Source organism: Herpailurus yagouaroundi, unplaced genomic scaffold (genome assembly GCF_014898765.1).
Source record: "Herpailurus yagouaroundi ecotype Mexico unplaced genomic scaffold, PumYag 218, whole genome shotgun sequence".
Classification (NCBI taxonomy): domain Eukaryota; kingdom Metazoa; phylum Chordata; class Mammalia; order Carnivora; family Felidae; genus Herpailurus; species Herpailurus yagouaroundi.
In genome coordinates, this window is record NW_024412449.1 from 4,075,297 (window position 1) to 4,094,913 (window position 19,617).

At 39.3% G+C, this 19,617-nt stretch overlaps 1 protein-coding gene and 1 long non-coding RNA gene across 3 annotated transcripts in view; one reads left to right on the top strand and one right to left on the bottom strand.

Annotated features, from left to right (window-relative positions):
* Positions 1–19,617, bottom strand: part of LOC121018225 (uncharacterized) — a 190,622-nt gene that overhangs the window by 148,783 nt on the left and 22,222 nt on the right. The window lies entirely within an intron of this gene.
* Positions 2,156–16,276, top strand: LYVE1 (lymphatic vessel endothelial hyaluronan receptor 1). The gene is made up of 6 exons (XM_040456885.1): positions 2,156–2,437; positions 6,117–6,288; positions 6,397–6,536; positions 13,299–13,607; positions 14,244–14,322; positions 14,862–16,276. The coding sequence occupies exons 1-6, from the start codon at positions 2,353–2,355 to the stop codon at positions 15,046–15,048; spliced, it is 972 nt and encodes a 323-aa protein (XP_040312819.1). The 5' UTR covers positions 2,156–2,352; the 3' UTR covers positions 15,049–16,276.

Genomic DNA, 19,617 nt, shown 5'->3' on the forward strand with positions numbered 1-19,617 from the left:
ACAGCCACTATGGAAGACAGTATGGAGGTTCTTCAAAAAATTAAAAATTTTAGAACTACCCTAGAATCCAGTAATTGCACTACTATTTACCCAAAGACTATAAAAACACTAATTCAAAAGGATGTATGGATCCCTATGTTTATTGCAGCCTTATTTACAATAGCCAAATTATGGAAGCAGCCTGTGTCCATCAATAGATGAATGGATAAAGAGGAGGTGGGTGAAATAGGTGATGGAGATTAAGAGTACACTTATCATTATGAGCACTGAGTAATGTATGGAAGTGTTGAATCAGTATATTGTACACCTGAAACTAATACAATATTGTACATTATACTGGAATTTAAAAAACAAATTAAAAAAAAGAAAATGGGTCTGGATATTGTTTCCTACTCTCCTTTGCAATTTGATTGCTATTCTCTTCATTTTCATTTAACTTTTCAAATTTCCCTTCTAATTCTACAAATTTTTCTTTGTTGATTCTCCTTGATTATAGCATGAGCTGTTATTTTAGAAGAGGACAGTACTGCTGGTTCTTTTTCCATATCCTAGACACTGTTCCTCAAAACAATAAAGAGAAATTAACTGGCAATATTTTCTTTATAGCTCTCCAGTTTAGCTTTTCACTCCTGTCAACTAACTTTTCAGAAACCTGCCTTGAGTGAGAGGCCTAGAACTGAAGATTGAGCATACTCACATTTAGCGAGAGAGGCAACAAGTTCCCATCAATCATTCTCAATCACATTCCCATAGTGGCTTAACTTCTCTCAATATAGATATCCAAAAAAGTAAGATTGTTTCCTCTTTCAGAAACTCATTCTTAAGCACCAGCACCATCATGCAGACTCCCTTTATCTAATAACTCCCCTTCTAGAAGTTTGTTTCCAAAATTTAGGTCATTCTTTTCTTTTCTCATAAGTTATTTCTCCCATCCAAATCCTTGCATTCTACAGTTTGTTTTTCCCTTCCTGTCTTCTTTCCTTCTTTCTTTTTGAAATACTTTAGAAAAATGCTTGAAGGCTACCTCTCCTTTGGGCATGGTGCTAGGTTTTAAGGATAATGATGAAAAAGACCTGATTCCTTCCTCCTTGTCTATCTAGTTCCGTGGTGATAGAGTCACATATGTTTCCAAGTTAACTATACCTTGGGACTTGTGCTCACCCAAGTAATGAGGTGTACAGATATTTAAATATTAGAGATATTTAAGGGCTATCCCCTGGTCTCTTACAAGTCACCTACGTGCAGAACAGATTCTCCTTTCATTGCTGGTATTTTCTGTATGGATATCTAATTTTATGACCAATACCATTTGTAAGAAAATAAATCATTATCCAAAAACTCCTGTAAATGACATTCATTTTGAAGAAAACTCATATACCATTGCTCAAGGCATTATTCACAAGTCAGAATTCCATAATTCCCATGGAAGACAAACCACTGAATATCCATCTGGGAAAACAGAGAGTGCAGTCTACTTATACACAGTACATATAAACCTCACATTCATCAAGCAAGAAAGGGGAACTCTAAATTGAATTTTGGTCTACCAGAATAAAAGAGAAGCTATTAAAGAGAGTTATTATATAAAGGACGCTTGTGGTAATTACTATTATAACCTCAAAAATCCTTTTGTAAAGTGAAAAATGACTAAAATTTTGTGAATTGTCCCCCAGTTGTGCTTTCTAAATATGAATTGTGTGTGTCTTGTTTCTTTGAAGAAAGAATCACTTGCCATGGTGTATGAGAAAAGATAGGCATATACACCCTGTTCTCAGTATTTAAGAGTGCATTTGCTTTCATGAGCTTCTGCATCATCCCCTGCCCCACAACCGCCGCCTTCACAAAGATAAGCAGCTGGAGAAAAAAAAAAATCACTGACTGTGGGAGGAAAAGAAGCACAGTCCATGCTCAATCTCCTTTAGAGACAGACATTCCTAAGAGTATATAAATGAATGGGCTCCACAGGTAATAACAATGAACCATGTCAGAACTGAGCTGGTTGGGGAGGTAGGGGATGGCAGGGAATATGGGAATTGGGGAAACCTCTAGCAGTTTATGCTGTGCTATCTGTCTTCCTCATTTGTGTGTTTTCTGAGTCAGCATTAGCTAAATTTTCCAGAAAGCAATCCACAAAGTACAGCCTGGGCATTTAAGGGACGTCACTCATTTCCCCCAGTGACCTTGACAAGTCAGAAGCTTGAAAGCAGGGAAATCCGGATGTCTCAGTTATGAAATGAAACAGTGGGGCTCCAATATATTTCCAGAAGACTCCATCTAGACTGGTGATTGCCTGCTTCTATTACTACCAGTGACCACCCAGGGTGCTTCTCTGGCTCATAAGGGATTTGCATAATGGCCAAGTGCTTCAGCCTGATGTTGCTTCTTGCCTCCATCTGGACAACAAAGCTCCTGGTCCATGGCTCTCTCCGTGTAGAAGGTAGGTTTCTTACCAGATTTCCAACCTGAGGCAAAGAAAGCAAGATCTTGCAAACTGTCCTAAGCCTACCAAATTCTTAACTATGGATTGCTGGGAGTAGGGGACCCTCAATATCCACAGATCTAGTTCATAGTGTTGCTCTGCCAGAAATGTTTTTACCATATTGTTGACTTCACCAGAATGATTCACATTTACCTTTATGTTATTTTGACTTTTATTTTTGGTTATCGAATCTTTTTAATGAGAATATTTTGAAACAAAATATTGAGGAGAGATCATTTGTTTTTAAAAGTATTTCATTAAAGAAATAAACCATGATTGTAATGAATTTTAAGCAAGCACTAAAAGCTGGAAAAAATGGCCAACTTTCACTAAATATTGACCTGTTTTATATTTTTTGAAGTGTCAATATAATTATTTTAATTTCAATTTTGCTGTATTACAATTGAATGCATATGCTTTTAATATGAAATAAATAGCAAATTAACTGAAAAAATGTGAAAATATAGGTTTGAAAATTAGTCATTATCTCCCTACCAAAAAGGAATAGCTTTAAGGGATTTCCAGGCTTTTGAGATGCCTAAGTGGTAACCTCACTCTGCAATGTAGGCAAAAAAATTGTAACCACAAATCACTTATTATAGCTCCAGGCAAATGAAAATTTGAGCACTTTAAAAAGAAAGTTGTGTGTTCCTATGCTGGAATAGGCTCTGTGATATAAAGTATGTAGGAATCAGATATCCTGAGTTGATTTATATATTGTTATATTTATTATGAGAGCCTAGAGTAATATTTTTTTTTTCAAAATTCCAAAATTGTTATTCTCAAATAAGTTTGGTCCTCTTTGAAATTCCCCTGGGAGACTTTTCCCCACAATGCTGCCATGACTCAAATATTTTGGAAATTGTTCTTTAACAATAATTCCATTGCACTCTGGACTATCTTTAATGATGTCAAAAATTTCCTAAGGAAATTAAATTATATATATCATATTTTATATTATATATAACTTTTATGTATGTAATATATGAAATTTCATTTAATCTTCTCAAGAAGGGGCACCTAGGTGGCTCAGTTGGTTAAGCGTCTGACTTTTGATTTTGGCTCAGGTCATGATCTTACATTTTTTGAGATCTTCATGGACAGTAGGGAACATGTTTGGGATTCTCTCTCTCTCTCTCTCTCTCTCTCTCTCTCTCTCTCTGCCCCTCCCCACTCTTGTGCTCTCACTTTCTCTCTCAAAATTAATAAATCAACTTAAAAAAATCTTCTCAAGTAGACATTTTATAGATGAAACAGGCTCATGAAGCCAAGTGACTTCCTAATGCCATATAGATGGTAAAAAAAAAGCTTGGGTTTGAATTCAACTCTATCTGATCCAAACATACAGTATTTCTACTATGCCTGTTTCCTAAAAATTCTTAAGGAAGAGGTTAGTGGAGTAGCCCTTGGATTCCAACTCCCTACTTTTGTCTTTAAAAAAACTAGGAAAGCATAAAAACAACTAATATTTGTTGACTATCTCTTATGGACCTAGTCCCTGCTAGGCACAAGTTATCTAACTTAATTCTGACAAAAATTTTGTGAAGAAGATAGAACCAACCATTTTCATCTTACAAATGAGAACAATAACTTGCCAGAGTCCCAGAGCCTATTAATAACAGGTGAATAATCAAAGCTAGGTCCATTGTCCAGAATAGGTCCTTCATTACTCTAAATAATAACTTTTAAGGTAAAAATGAGTTATGATGGAAGAGTAGCAATACCACTTTCTAGTGTAATTAATAAACCTTCTCTGCAGGTATTCCTAAAGAAACAGCCATGAGATTTGAACAATAGCAAGCTCATGGGCTAAGCCAAATTCCAGGACAAATAGTGTGTTTGGAGAGTTTAGCTCTAATTGTAGAGTGTGTGTGTGTGTGTGTGTGTGTTCATTTTCTCCTCCATAACACAGTGGGAAGCAAAATAGTGGGCTTTTAGAGTTTGTGGGGTTTGTGCACCCAATCTGTCCTAAATCCATGCTTATATCCTTGAGTTTGGGAAAGTTACTTAGTCTCCCTGAGTCTCAACTTTCTATTAAAGCAGACAGGGTTTGGCACAGAGTAGCATAAACAGATGATAGATGTTAGAATTAGTATTAGTATTTTTTAAAGTTTATTTATTTATTTTGAAAGAGAGAGAGCAGGGGAGGGGCAGAGAGAGAGAGGGAGAGAAAGAGAATCCCAAGCAGGCTCCACACTGTCAGTGCCATCCAGGTATCCCTAGTATTAGTATTAATATCAGTATTGCTATAGGTATTAGTATTAGTACATATAGTCATAAGAGGCTGTTTTGTCATTAACACTCATGTTGGGGTGTTGACTCTCTGGTTTCTCATCGTGAGGGCAACGTCTGGAAGCAAATATGGCCATCCACAAATATTGTGTATCATATACATATTACCTCTTCTAGCTTCTTGCTCCAGAGCATAGCAAGGCCACATGGAGGACTTAGAAATGCTCCTTCTATGTTTTCAAGAAACTTATTTTAAATACCAACCTAGAAAGTGATCAAAGCATTTGACTGGGTATCCAACACACAGATCTGTGTACAAGCAACCTCTTGGAAGATTGTAATGCCCTCTTATGGATTTTTGTGGACAAAGCCCAATAGGAATAATGCACCTGAATGCAATACAATTTTGCAATTTTATACAGGTCTATAAATCCCAGATCCAAGAAAGTGATCTAAAGAACTTTTGGATTCATGAATTTTTGAGTAAAATATATTCACAACATATGTATTCAACCGCCTCACCTTCCCTTGAGAGATCAGTCATTAGAGAACTAAAACCAAAAAGCTTTGAAGATAACATAATGATGTTACTTATGATTTACTGAGCACCTACTTTGTGACAGGCACTATGCTAAGCATTTTTATTTGAATTAATTCATTCAACTGTCACTACCCTATACAATAGATACTGTTACTCTCTCAATTTTATGAATAAGGAAACTGAGGCTCAAAAAGATTAAATAACTAGCCTAAGATCTCAGAGATAGCAAGTGACATAGGCCAGACTCTAAAACTCAACTTTATTTAGTTTCTCTGTCATGCCAGGTTTACTGCCTGATTTCTTTAGGAACTTCTGAGTAAGCCTGCCCCCCAATGGTCAGAGAACACCTGGGACTGAGAAAGCTCACATTGTGTTATACCAAGTGCAACATTTTTCAGCCCATCTCAGAAATACTGGTGTTCCCAAGCCATATTGGTTTGGTGTATTGTTAGCTATTCTATTAACCAGAGCCCTGAATTCTATTTTTCTCAAAATCTCAGACCTTTCATTTTATAGACTCTAAAAAGGTTTGCAGCAACTGTATCACCTAGACTCAACTCAAGGAACTGGTGGCAAAAGTCTCTATGTAAAGAACAAGTCTCTATGTAAAAAAAACCCCTTAATGTAGTGGTGTAGGATAGACTCAAATCTGATGAGAGGTACAGCTGGGACCAGAGCAAAGACCCACCCTAACCCAGCAGGATTTCCTTGTGGGAAATGTCTGGCCTGTTATAGCTAACCGTCAATCCCAGCCACAAGGACCTCACTGCTCTAACAAGACAATAATACTTTGCTAGGAAGAATAGCTTACAGGCTGGGAATAAGGACAGCGGCAAATTGAGGACCTCTGTGATTCCTTTGCAGAACTTTCCATCTCAGCACCATGCAGAATTGTAGGGGTCACCCTTGTGAACAAAAAGACAACCCAGCAGCTGAATTTCACAGAAGCCCAGGAGGCCTGTAGGCTGATGGGACTAACTTTGGCCAGCAAAGACCAGATTGAAGCAGCATGGAGGTCTGGCTTTGAGACTTGCAGGTGAGAAACAACTGTATTCACAATACTGATGGACCTCTTCCAGCTCTGTGTTCTTGTTCAGCAGTAGAGATAAATGTATCCATTCAACTAATGTGTATTCTGTTATAGCTATGGATGGGTTGCAGATAAGTTTCTGGTCATCCCTCGGATTCTCCCGAACCCCAAGTGTGGGAAGAATGGGATGGGTGTCCTGGTTTGGAGAAATTCACTCAGCAAAAAGTTCTTGGCCTACTGTTACAACTCATCTGGTGAGTCATATCTGTAGCCTCTCCATGTTTTCTCTAGCTCTATGACCTGTCTGAGTAGCCCTGAGTAGCAGCAGAAGGAATCTTGGTGATGGTCATTTAATACTCCCAATACTGCCTCTATGTAGGACCAGGCCAGAGTTGGTCATGTGCCCCTCAGAGGAAAAAGTTAGGGAAAATATGACTAAATGGCAACATAGGAAGAGGGCAACCCAGCAGGTTCCATTACCCACATTCCTCCATCTTATAAGATAAATAAGAAGAAGGTAAGGAAATATTCACTATAGACAAAGCAATGTATCGAGTTATCATACTGAACCTTGACAATCTCTTTATAAGGTATACTTTGTCACTCCCATTTTGCAGAGGAGAAAATTTAACCCAAAAGACATAAGTATATTTGTCTACGTTCTCACTTACAACAAAGATTTTAACACAGGTCTAACTCTGAAAGCATGCTCTTTACCTTACCCTACATTCCTTTAAAGGAGAGGAAATTCAGATGCTACATTTTTTCTTTTTTTTTTTAAGTAGGCTTCACACCCAGCATGGATCCCAGTGCAGGGCTTGAACTCATGACCCTGAGATCAAGACCTGAGCTGGATCAAGAGTCAAATGCTTAACTAACTGAGTCACCCAGGGGCCTCACTACACTTGACATTTTTAAGAATAAGATCATTTTATGAAGGAAGGAGTTGAAGTTAGGAAATAGAATTGGTTTGCTCATAGTCACACAGTCATCCTATTAACTTTGCTTGGAGACCATATCCACCTATCCCAAGTGCTCTACCTAAGGAACTTCCCAGAAAGTTTTTCTTTCACTAAATACTTATTCTCTGCTGATTTATTACACTTCACACATACTCATAAATCTGACCTTCTAAAGGTCAGACAGCTGAGTGGTCATATACAAGGGCAGATTCCAAAGTCATTCTCTAAGATCCAAGAGATAAGTGTGCACCAGCAACATTATGTTGCCCAAAGGCAACATAGGATCCAAGCAGTTCTCTGAATCAGGAGGCTTTGACCTAGAAAGAGCCCTGAAAGACGCTTTGTCCTCTTCCCTCATTTCATGGATGAAATGATAGCTCAGAATGAAGGTTTGGCTTGTTCTGTTGGTGGCAGAGTCAAAAGTGGAATAAAGCTTTTTTTGTTTGTTTCACCATCCTCCTTCTCTCTTCTGCTTCTTATGCCTACCGCTTTTGGTTGGGGAATTGGTGGTTCACAAACCTGTTTATCTCATAGCCAGCCCATGCCTGTCAAGTGACCTAGCCTTTCAACTTCCTGGCCTTCCCCCCAGCTGTCAGTGTGATGATATGATACCCAGCCCTCTGGACTTCACAAAATGGAGTCAGAGGAAGAGGACTTGGATTTGTGTATTTCCTCCTGGTTTCATTTAACTCATACTTCCAACCCCTATATTTCCTGTATGCTTAAAGTTAGATCTAAAGGCTTGATTAGACTCTTGTTCAACATTTTGAGAATAATATTTCATAGATGATATTGTGCACTTTAAATCACATCCCAACTTAATGTCAGTATGTCCCACTATTAATATGCTAACTTTGGTCATTTGAATAATATGGTGACTGCCAGACCTCTCTAAAGGAACTCATAAAGATATGCTTTTCCCCTTGCAATGAGTAAGTAACCCATAATGGGATATTTTGGAACATGCATATATTCTGACCCCAACTATCTAGTACCTAGAGTTTAAGCAGCCATTGGTTATTCTTACTGGAATCAGTTATTACATGTGGGGTTACAAAATGGTGATGTTTCTAATCTTCCTTTTACATTTATTAACTGGAATTCTTTGATGCAGAAGAATCTCTCTCTTCTCCAACCCCGCCCCCCACACACATTTCTTCCCCCCCTCTTATACTACTATGAACACATTATATTTTATTTATTCTGTGTGTTCAATATGTTGTAATCAATTTTACAATTATTATTCTTTTATTCTTTTTGATGCTCAAATTGTCCCAAATTTGGTGAGTAGGAGCCCCTTCTAGTTGACTTTTGTGTTCTTTATTCCATTAATATTTGAGTAATTCCTTGCTTTCTGACATAATAGCATGTCCCACACTTACGTTGTACTTTCTCTGCCCCTGATATGGAACCAGTCATTTATTTCTCTAAGAAGCCATGTTCTTTTTAATGGAGAATGTTAATTTGAAACCAAGATCTGGATGCAAGTAGTTTTCATTACTACTGGAGTTTTCACTGCTTCTTCAGTATTTTTAGTGGATAGCTCTATACATATATAGCGCTCTCTCGCTCGCTCTCTCTCTCTCTCTCTCTCTCTCTCTCTCTATATATATATATATACAGAGCTATCCACTAAAAATACAGACTTATATCTAAACATTATGAATTTGGGGGCACCTGGGTGGCTCAGTCAGTTAAGTATCTGACTTCAGCTCAGGTCATGATCCGGTGGTTCATGAGTTAGAGCCCTGAGTCGGGCTCTGTGCTGACAGCCCAGAGCCTGGAGCCTGCTTCTGATTCTGTGTCTCCCTTTCTCTCTGCCCCTCCCCCACTCATGCTCTGTCTCTCTTTGTCTCTCAAAAATGAATAAATTTAAAAAAAATTTTAATAAAAAATAAAAATTATGAATTTGTATTGATATTTCCAGCTCAAATATAACAGGTCAAGCTTTTTCTTAGTTTACTTTGTTTTACACTTATATTTTTCTCTTACACAGAAAATCACAGTTCCCAATAAATAATATTACTATACTTTCTCATCCTATGATAGTTTCAAAATTATAAAACCAACATTATTGAGTGAACCCATTGAGTGAAATTTGAGATTTCTTTGCATTTCTTTTAGTCCCCAGAATATAGCCCTCTAAGGGTGTACTGTCAATGAAGTATGTGCAAAAGGGACTTGAAAAATTCACAACTCTGTGAAGTTATACTATCAGTTTGAAATAAATTAGGTTCATCTGCTTTTGTTTGCCATCTTTGTGAGGATCAGAGATAATCTAACCTTTATTCAAATGCTAATCCTAAACATATGCCATTTGTTTTTATAACTTTCTTTTTTATGGTTATCTTGTGAGGTCTATCAGAGTAACTTAAACCTGACCCTACACTTTATCCTAATTGTCTTTTTTATTGCTATCTTTGCGAGCTTTGGGGGACCAGATCAAGGTGCTTTGAATGCTCTGCATGCACCATCTGTTTCATGCTGTTCCCTCCACCACAATGCCCATCTTCCTATTTAGTTAACTGCTACTCTTTATTCAATTCTCGAGTGCCATCATCTTCAAGAAGCCTTCCCATACCCTTTACTCCTATCTTTCCTCTTGGACTCCAACTACACTCTGTGTTTAACATCAGTACACTTGGCACATTCTAAAGAAATCATATTCATAGTTTGAGGTATGTCCTCAACCCAGTAGGAATTATGGGACCAGACTGCTGTTGCTCCCTCACACTGTGGCCCTGTTGGCTATATTTAATGAACAGAGAGGCAAAGGAAAGTAATTGTTAGATAGATCCTGTCTATCATGCTCATAAATTATGACAGGCCCTACACATTTATTATCTCATTAACCCTCAGTAAAATGACAGAAGGGTATCGTTTCTATTTTCCAGGAGAAATAACTGATGTTTAGAGTATATTTTACTATGATCCTAGTCAATAAGGGAAAGAGCCAGGATTTAAATCTTGAGCCACTACTCCCATGTAGCACCTTCCATGGTGATGACTACACATCAATAATATACCAGGCCCCGGATGGGTTCTGGGCATCAATATTTTTTAAAAGCTCCCCAGATGATTCTAACCTATAGCCAGGGTTCAAAAAATCACTTTTCCCTAGGAGATCTCTAAAATATAACTTTTAGGATTCCAGATACTTCTGGATTCCCCTACTTCTTTGCAATTGCAATAATCTCCTTCCTTATTCCTGGATTGTACTCTCTCCCCATAGCATTTCATCCTCCACACACCTCCACTGATAATTATGTTACTCCTCTGCTCCGTAGCCCTTGGTGACTTCCTATTTGAGAATATGATGTAAACTATGAAGCCTTTTACGCATTAAAGTGAGCATGTATGAGAACTCCTGTATATCAGTTGGGAGGTTTGTGGACCCAGTTGAAAATTCCATTTCCTACAAAATACATTCCAAATGCTTTAACAAGGCAATTACGAATCTCAATACTCTGGCTCTAGTCAATCTACCCAGTTTCATCTGCTTGCAGTCTTTCATGCTACCAATCATATATACACTCTACTCTCCAGCCACCCTGCACTCCTTATCATTTTTCTGTAACTACATTTTCAAACTTCTGGATTCTTGGATCATGCTATTCCTATTGACTGGAATATTCTATTCCTTCCTGCATACTAGATGAGCTTCTGCTGTGTTCCAAACATACTGGCCTTTTATTCATCAAACATACTGAGTTCATTCAGCTTTGGGCTCTTGAACTTCCTGTTCTCTTTTCTTGGAATGATTTTGCCCTCGATTTTCAATGACTGGCTACTTCTTATTATTTAGGCCTCAGCTTAAGTGAAGGCCTCACTTCACTTTCTCCTATCATCCTACTCAAAGTATCTTCTTGGGATGCCTGGTGGCTCAGTCGATTAAGCATCTGACTTCGGCTCAGGTCATCATCTCACAGTTTGTGAGTTCAATCCCCACGTCAGGATCTGTGCTGACAGCTCAGAGCCTAGAGCTTGCTTTGGATTCTGTGTCTCCTGCTCTCACTGTCCCTCCTCCTCCCTAGCTCATGCTCTGTCTCTCTCTCTCTCTCTCTCTCAAAAATAAACATTAAAAAAGATTTTTTTAATAGTTAAAAGCAAAGAGGGAGGGAGGCAAACCATAAAAGACTCTTAAATACAGAGAACAAACTGAGGGTTAATTGGGGGGGAGTGGGGGGAGAGGGAAAAATGGGTGACGGGCATTGAGGAGGGCACTTGTTGGGATGAGCAATGGGTATTGTATGTAAGTGATGAATCACGGGAATCTGCCCCCAAAACCAAGAGCACACTGTACACACTGTATGTTAGCCAATTTGACAATAAATTATATTCAAATTAAAAAAAAATTTTTTTAATTCAAAGTATCTATCTCCCATCCCCCACCCCTACCAGTTTAATCCTTATTCTCTTTAATTTTCTTCTTAACATTTATCATACTCTGAAATTTCTGGCTTAAAAAAAAAAACTTATCCTTCCATTAGCATATAAGGCCCTTAAAAGTAAGAACTCTGTTTTCTTTGTATCATGACCGTGACACCTAGAACAGTGTTTTGCACAGAGTTGGAACTCAATAAATATTTGTTGAACAAACACATTAATCCTCCATACCTTGCTCAAATGCCATCTCCTCTGTGAATCTCTTTATCAAAATACTTCTGTCCTGGAAACTGGAACTAGACCTAATTGTATCTGTATTTTCAGTTCCCAACATATAATGTGCTCATATGTTTTTTCCCTGATATTGAAAATTTTTCATTTTTTGAAGAAAAACTTAGCATGTGCTCAAGAATGAGAAATGTAACTAAAAGTTCAAGGCAGAGGTCAAGGATGATGTGTGTTTCAATAGAGATATTTTATAAGTATAATAAATAGTATAAAATTCTGACTGAATGTGTGTGTAGTCAAAATGTTTTATCAATAGTATCAATGACCTTGATTGGTAATTTATGGTATTTTTCAAAAATGAATGAAATAACTTTTTCTTCCTAGCTAACATTCCAGCTGATGGTACCCACTGCCAGAAATAAGTAGGAATTTGAAATAGATGCAAACTCATATTATATCTATTATATTATACTATATATTATAATATGTCATATTATAATATATCATATGGCTCTGCCATTTACTAGGTATGTGACTTTGGGCAAGTTATTTAATTTCACTGAACTTCAGTTTCCCCCTATAAAATGAGAGTTTAATAAAATTGCTAAATAAAGTGTCATGATTGACTCAGAGTTAGCTGCTCAAAGATGTTGAGTTTCCTCTCCACCAGAGCCAACAGATAGGAAACAGATAAACCTATATCCAGCCCCTGCTCCCCTCCTTAAAATTTTTTTTTATTTTGAAGAGCACAGAGAAAGCTGGTTTTAGATCTTTGTCCTGAAGTGGTGTCATCTGTATATATTCAGTCTCCCCAGCTACTCCTTCCATCCTGTCACTTTTCTTTCCTTTCTTTATTCATCAAATATTTATTGAGCATGTATTATGTGCTAGGCACAGGGAATGATAAGACAGGGGTCCTGCTTCCAAGGAGCTCAGTCTAGTGTAGAGCAGTGCAATGAGAACCTTGACAAGGGAAGTATAAGGAGGTACAAAAACATATGCCTCGGAACCCAATCTAGTCATCAAGTCGGCCTAATAAAGAGATGTTCAATCTGAGACTTGAAGAGTAAGTAATAGCTAAGTAAAGAGGGGACAAAGAGTCTTACAGGTGAAGAAAACATCATGGTCAAGGCTTGGATATGAGAGAAAGCACATCAAAGAAACTGAAGAAATCTGAGTAGGCAAGAGGAAGGAGAGACACACTGGTCAGATAAGGCTAGCCATGTCAGCAGGAGACAGATCACAAAGGGCCTTATGGGCCACTGAGTAGAGGCAGTCACTGAAGGATTCTAAGGAAGTGATATGATTAGATTTGCATTTTTCTAAGACCATTCTGGCTGCAGTATAAGGGGACTGGAAAGGAGTAAGACTAGAGGCAGGAAGAACATTAGGAGGTGTTACAATACTTACTTGTTACTTTATTTTTCCCTCCCCCAACAGATACTCGGATTAACTCATGCTCTCCAGAAATTATCACCACCAAAGATCCCATATTCAACACTCATGAGGCAACATACACAACAGAAATGATCACCAGTGACAGTGCATACTCGGCTTCATCTACTGTTGCACCTTACTCTACTACACCTACTCTTGCTCCTACTTCTGCTTTGGCCTCCACTTCTCGACGGAAAAGAAAGTTGATTTGTGTAACAGAAGCTTTTGTGGAAACTAGCACCATATCTACAGAAACAGAATCTTACATTGAAAATAAAGCAGCATTCAAGAATGAAGTTGTTGGGTTTGGAGGTAAAAGCTTTCTGTGTTTGCAGTATATTTGTGTGTGTTTGTGTGTTTATGTATAACAGAAAATACATAAAAAACTAGGCTATCTCCAGATTGGCCATACAAGTAAAACCTTAATGCAAACTCAACTTTCATAAAGTCATAGAACTTGAGGGCTCTAAAGAACCTTAATGATTAAACTAAAAATCATAGTATATGAGTATAAAGTAGCTTCACTTTTAAAACTCAAAGACTTTAAAAATAAGACACTATTAATATATCAGAGTTTAATATATATATATTTATATATATATATGCCTTTAAATGCCTATGATTAGAAAGTTTGTCTTCCTATTTAAAAGGAAGTGTTTACACCTAACTAGCTCCAAACCTATCATCCCACAGCCACAGAGAGAAAATGGACTCCATGATATTGCAATTTATAGAATACAGCTTGAGAGGCAAGGCCTGGGATTCTATAGGAAAAGAAGCAAAGAAGCAGATGTGGGCCCAACATTCTAAGTAGCTCCGTTGTGGTCACAGAGAAGGCTTTTCTCCTGCATTATCTGTTGTCTTCATGCGTGTAAAGAATCATTAGAAGAGCAGCACACAACACTGTGTAAGCAAAGGACCCACAAACGATGTCTCTGTTTCCTCCAGGTGTCCCCACGGCTCTGCTAGTGCTTGCACTCCTCTTCTTTGCTGCTGCAGCTGGTCTCGCAGTTTGCTACATCAAAAGGTGGGGTTGTTGGCACATTGTTAGTCTTGTAATGTTTGTCACATTCCTATCTTGTGTTTTTTCCAGGGTTGTTGTTAGCATTTCGTCAGTCAAAACAGAGACAGTAGACTTCTCACATCGTAAATTTTCTCCCTCTTCTCACCTCTCCTCCCTAACACCCAATCTTTCCTACTATTTCAGCACATGCATGTCACCCAGCCTTTAGAAACAGGTCAATGGGTGTCCCTTTGAAAATCAAGAGATAAAAAGAAAAGACTGAAATCTAGGGGGGAAGTATATGCTTTATTTTGATTCGGAATTCTCTGTTGTTGGTAGGAGGGTTGTGAGGTCAGCCTTAAATGTGGCCTGCAAATTTACTGTCTCATCTAAATGAATCCACTAAGGTAGGGATGCAATGTATTTGAGAATGCACATGTTAGCATCTGACATAAAGGTACCAGCATACTGTGCTAATACGTGCCAACACAGATAAAGTGTTATCTATTGTCATATGTGTTACATAGAAGTGTCTCACTTTAATTTTATGTTTATGCCTATAGGTATGTGAAGACCTTCCCTTTTACAAACAAGAATCAGCAGAAGGAAATGATTGAAACCAAAGTAGTAAAGGAAGAGAAAGTTGATGATAGCAATCCTAATGGGGAATCAAAGAAAGCTGATAAAAATTCAGAAGAGCCCAAGAGTCTGCCCAAAACTACAGTGCGATGCCTGGAGGCTGAAGTTTAGACGAGAAAGAAATGAGAGGACACACCTGAGGCTGATTTCTTTCCTGATTCATATCCTGGTCCTAGATGGGGAAACTTAAAGGGCCAAAGAACCAAACAAGAAAGTCCACCCTTGGTTCCTAAATGGAATCAACTCAGGGCTACTTTTGGATTATGGAGTTCACCAAACGGAATTCCCTTCTTACTGCAATCCTTTCTGGATCCTCCTACCTCCAAAGCTTCCCACAGCCTTTCTAGCCTGGCTATGTCCTAATAATATCTCTGTGGGAGAAAGGAGATTTACAAACCACAAGAACCTAAAACAGCTAATCAGAGCGCATTTATAAAGAGGCTTCTCAGCTGGCTGACAAGAGGTTCATTGAGAACCAAGAGATTGTTGAGACCAAGCTTTTCTCTATTGATTCCACAGGCCAGATCCTTTCTTCAGCTCTGAAAAAGTAACATGCATCACCTGGCATGCCCTTCTGAGCCAGGCAAGAACAAAAGAAGGAAGGAAAAGTTCAGCAACTGAAGGTCATGGAAATTCCCATGACTTGAGACCTGATCTCTGTAAAGCCAAAATAAGTAGAGAAAAAGAATGAGGCCAAAGATGTTGCCAGTATATTGTCAGCAGGGACTATAAGTACAAACAGGGTCAAAGTAGTCATCTCTGAATAATCTGAGTTGGAATCGCTTTTTAGAACACACTTTCTTTTCTCTCTCTCTCTCTTGCTGCTGCCATTTTTTCTAGAAGTACATAATTTTATAAAGGAACCCCCCCAATCTCTTACAAATTTTTATTTTTATCGGAGCTGTATCTGGGAAATTAGTACTGAAGAAAATTACTGTATTAAAAGGCAGTAGAATTTAACAAACATTTAACAAACATCCCTACTACATGTCAGGTGCTGGGTAAGGTATTATATTCTATAATAGAATATTATTTATCAAAAACTTACAATAAAATGTATGAAGCTAATTTTTTCAGTTTTGATATCCTTAGCTTATCTACTTGCAAAACTAATTTTTTGCTAAGACTAACCCATTCACTATTTTCTCTAATATGGCAGCCACTATAACCTTAATTTATTATTAACATACCTAAAAAGTACATTATTACCTCTATACACCAAAGCACATTTTGAAAGCATCATTAACAAATGTATTGCCAGTTCTTTTATCAGCAAGAAGGGCTCAAGAGGTGCAGAAATATTTGTGTCAAAAAAAAAATAAAAGCATTTAGAAAATTTTGTTGCTCCCTTATTTACATAGATGCGTTATAATTTTCATGGAAAACTGAAGTAATCTGTTTTTTGCAAAAGTAAGAGGGACAACTTTGGTTGTTGAAAAACAAATATTTGTAAACCCAGCGGTACATACATCACCATGTGGGGTTATGCTTGCTTCAGGGGATCTTATTTTAAGTTGGTCAAGTACTCACCCATAAAACAGTCCTTTACTTAGGATACATTACAATCCATTTCAGAATTCACAGAGAGCTGAAGATTCAGGATTGTTCCCCTGTCCTGTTTTTCTAGCTTTCTCTCTCCCTCTCTCTGGTCTTCCCTTTTGGACTAGTATCTTCTTTCCCTTACCAGTGACTGCACAGCTAGCTAGCTCCATGGTCCCTTCAGCTCAGAGACCATAAACTGCTGGCACAGTCTTTGGTAGTTGGCCCAGAGTATTATCTTAAATTTTGGGTTAATTGCCAGGAATTAAAACTGGGTGCCTGGCTAGCTCAATCAGTAGAGGGGTGCCTGGCTAGCTCAATCAGTAGAGTATGTGACTCTTGATCCAGGAGTTGTGAGTTTGAGCCCCATGTTGGGTGTAAAGATTACTTAAAAATAAAATCCTTAAAGAAATCAAGGGTTTTCACATATTTATATTTCTGGGTTCCCTTGAAAAGGGAAGATTTGGGGGCACCTGGATGGCTCAGTTGGTTGAACGTCTGACTTCGGCTCAGGTCATGATCTCGCAGTCTGGTCCCTGAGTTTGAGCCCTGCGTTAGGCTCTGTGCTGACAGCTCAGAGCCTGGAGCCTGCTTCAGATTTTGTGTCTCCCTCTCTCTCTGCTCCTCCCCAACTCACGCTCTGTCTCTCTCTCTCTCTCTCAAAAATGAATACACGTTTTAAAAAACGTTTTTAAAAAGAAAAATGGGAAGATCTGGAAATCAAGAACCCATATTCCTATACAACAATAACTATCTCAGACTGAGTAGTGGCTGTTCCCTTTAAAAGGTCTCTGCTTAACAGAAGACCATGGGGGAGGGGAAGGGGAAAAAAAAAGAGTTAGAGAGGAAGGGAGCCAAACCATAAGAGACTCTTAAAAAATGAGAATAAACTGAGGGCTGATGGGGGTGGGAGGGAGGGGTAAGTAGGTGATGGGCACTGAGGAGGGTACCTGTTGGGATGATCACTGGGTGTTGTATTGAAACCAATCTGACAATAAATTTCATATTAAAATTCATTCATTCATTCATTAAAAAAAGGTCTCTTCTTGCTTCACGCCACCACAGTGTTCACTGTCTATTGCATTTTCATGCCAAAATAAAGGTGCCATGTCCTATGGATCTTGTAATACTATTGCCGTTTCTTTCACACTCAGCCCATTTCACTCATTTACAATCTTCCAGGTGCTGAGGTCTATGAGTTTGAAATTCTGGTTTGTCAGTCCTTAAGTTTTATTAGCCTCATCTAGTTCTCAAGTAGTGAAGAAGAAACAGCAAAAAAGAGCCTAAGTAATGGTCTTCCTTTTGTGTGTTAGCTGAAAAATAATCAGATCTTCCACACTAGATCTCTCATCTTGAAGGCATCTACTATATATTAAGACACTATCATCTATTAATTTAGACAGGCGTGTGTCCTCCTCAGGAGGAAGGGGGAAGGAGAAAAACCCCACCCATCCACATATGATCAGTAGATAGCCCAGATGCCAACTGCAAACATATTGATGAAATAGGTAACATTCATCGTTAAGGAAGAAAGGAAAGGAAGGGAGGGAGGGAGAGAGGAAAGGAGTAATACTGAGTACGTACTAAGTGGAAGTCGTTTTCACATGTCCTATTTAATCACTATGTTTTCTCTGAGAAGAATTATTACTGTCATTTTTTATTAGAAAATTTGATTTTTAGAGGAGTTAAATCACTTTTCTATGGTCACACGTCTACTTATGTGCTAAAGGTAGGATTCAATCCCATGTCAGAATGACTGCAGAGCCCATATTCTTTTCCCTACACCACCAGACTCCTTTTGCAAATGACTAGAGAGTGATATAAACTATTCCAGTATGTAAGCTTGAAATCAGGCACTTGCCAAAAAACAATAGTGGGGAGATAAGAAAAACAACTTAGGACTCCTGTCCCAACTTCAGGGAATTTTTCCTAAATCCACTTGCAATAACAAAGAAAAAAGAGAACCACTAAAAACCTTTGAGAACTGTTCCCTCATTGATGCAGACACCAACCTCAGCAAAGACTTACCTGGTCCAGCTCATATGGTCAGAAAATGCAAGGCTCGGAGGGAGGGAAGATGGCGGCGTAGGAGGACGCTGGGCTCACCGCGCGTCCTGCTGATCACTTAGATTCCACCTACACCTGCCTAAATAACCCAGAAAACCACCAGAGGATTAGCAGAACGGAGTCGCCGGAGCCAAGCGCAGACGAGAGGCCCACGGAAGAGGGTAGGAAGGGCGGCGAGGCGGTGCGCGCTCCACGGACTGGCGGGAGGGAGCCGGGGCGGAGGGGCGGCTCGCCGGCCAAGCAGAGCCCCCGAGTCTGGCTTGCAAAGAGCGGAGGGGCCTGACGGACTGTGTTCCGACAGCAAGTGCGACTTAGCGGCTGGGAGGTCATAAGTTAACAGCTCTGCTCAGAAAGCGGGAAGGCTGGAGGACAAAGGGAAGGAAAGCTGCTGAGCCCCGGGACGACAGAGCTCAGTTTGGTGGGGAACAAAGGCGCTCGCCAGCGCCATCTTCCCCGCCCATCCCCCAGCCAAAATCCCAAAGAGAACCAGTTCCTGCCAGGGAACTTGCTCGCTCCGCGCAAACACCCAACTCTGCGCTTCTGCGGAGCCAAACCTCCGGCAGCGGATCTGACTCCCTCCTGCTGCCACAGGGCCCCTCCTGAAGTGGATCACCTAAGGAGAAGCAAGCTAAGCCTGCCCCTCCTGCCCCTGTGCACCTTGCCTACCCACCCCAGCTAAGACGCCAGATCCCCAGCATCACAAGCCTGGCAGTGTGCAAGTAGCCCAGACAGGCCACCCCACCCCACAGTGAATCCCGCCCCTAGGAGAGGGGAAGAGAAGGCACGCACCAGTCTGACTGTGGCCCCAGCGGTGGGCTGGGGGCAGACATCAGGTCTGACTGCGGCTCCGCCCACCAACTCCAGTTATACACCACAGCACAGGGGAAGTGCCCTGCAGGTCCTCACCACGCCAGGGACTATCCAAAATGACCAAGCGGAAGAATTCCCCTCAGAAGAATCTCCAGGAAATAACAACAGCTAATGAGCTGATCAAAAAGGATTTAAATAATATAACAGAAAGTGAATTTAGAATAATAGTCATAAAATTAATCGCTGGGCTTGAAAACAGTATAG

Coding starts and splice junctions, on each gene's coding strand:
- LYVE1 (XM_040456885.1), top strand. CDS start 2,353: ATGGCCAAGTGCTTCAGCCTGATGTTGCTTCTTGCCTCCATCTGGACA. Junction 6,537..13,298: donor CTACTGTTACAACTCATCTG/GTGAGTCATATC, acceptor CTCCCCCAACAG/ATACTCGGATTAACTCATGC. Junction 14,323..14,861: donor GCAGTTTGCTACATCAAAAG/GTGGGGTTGTTG, acceptor TTATGCCTATAG/GTATGTGAAGACCTTCCCTT.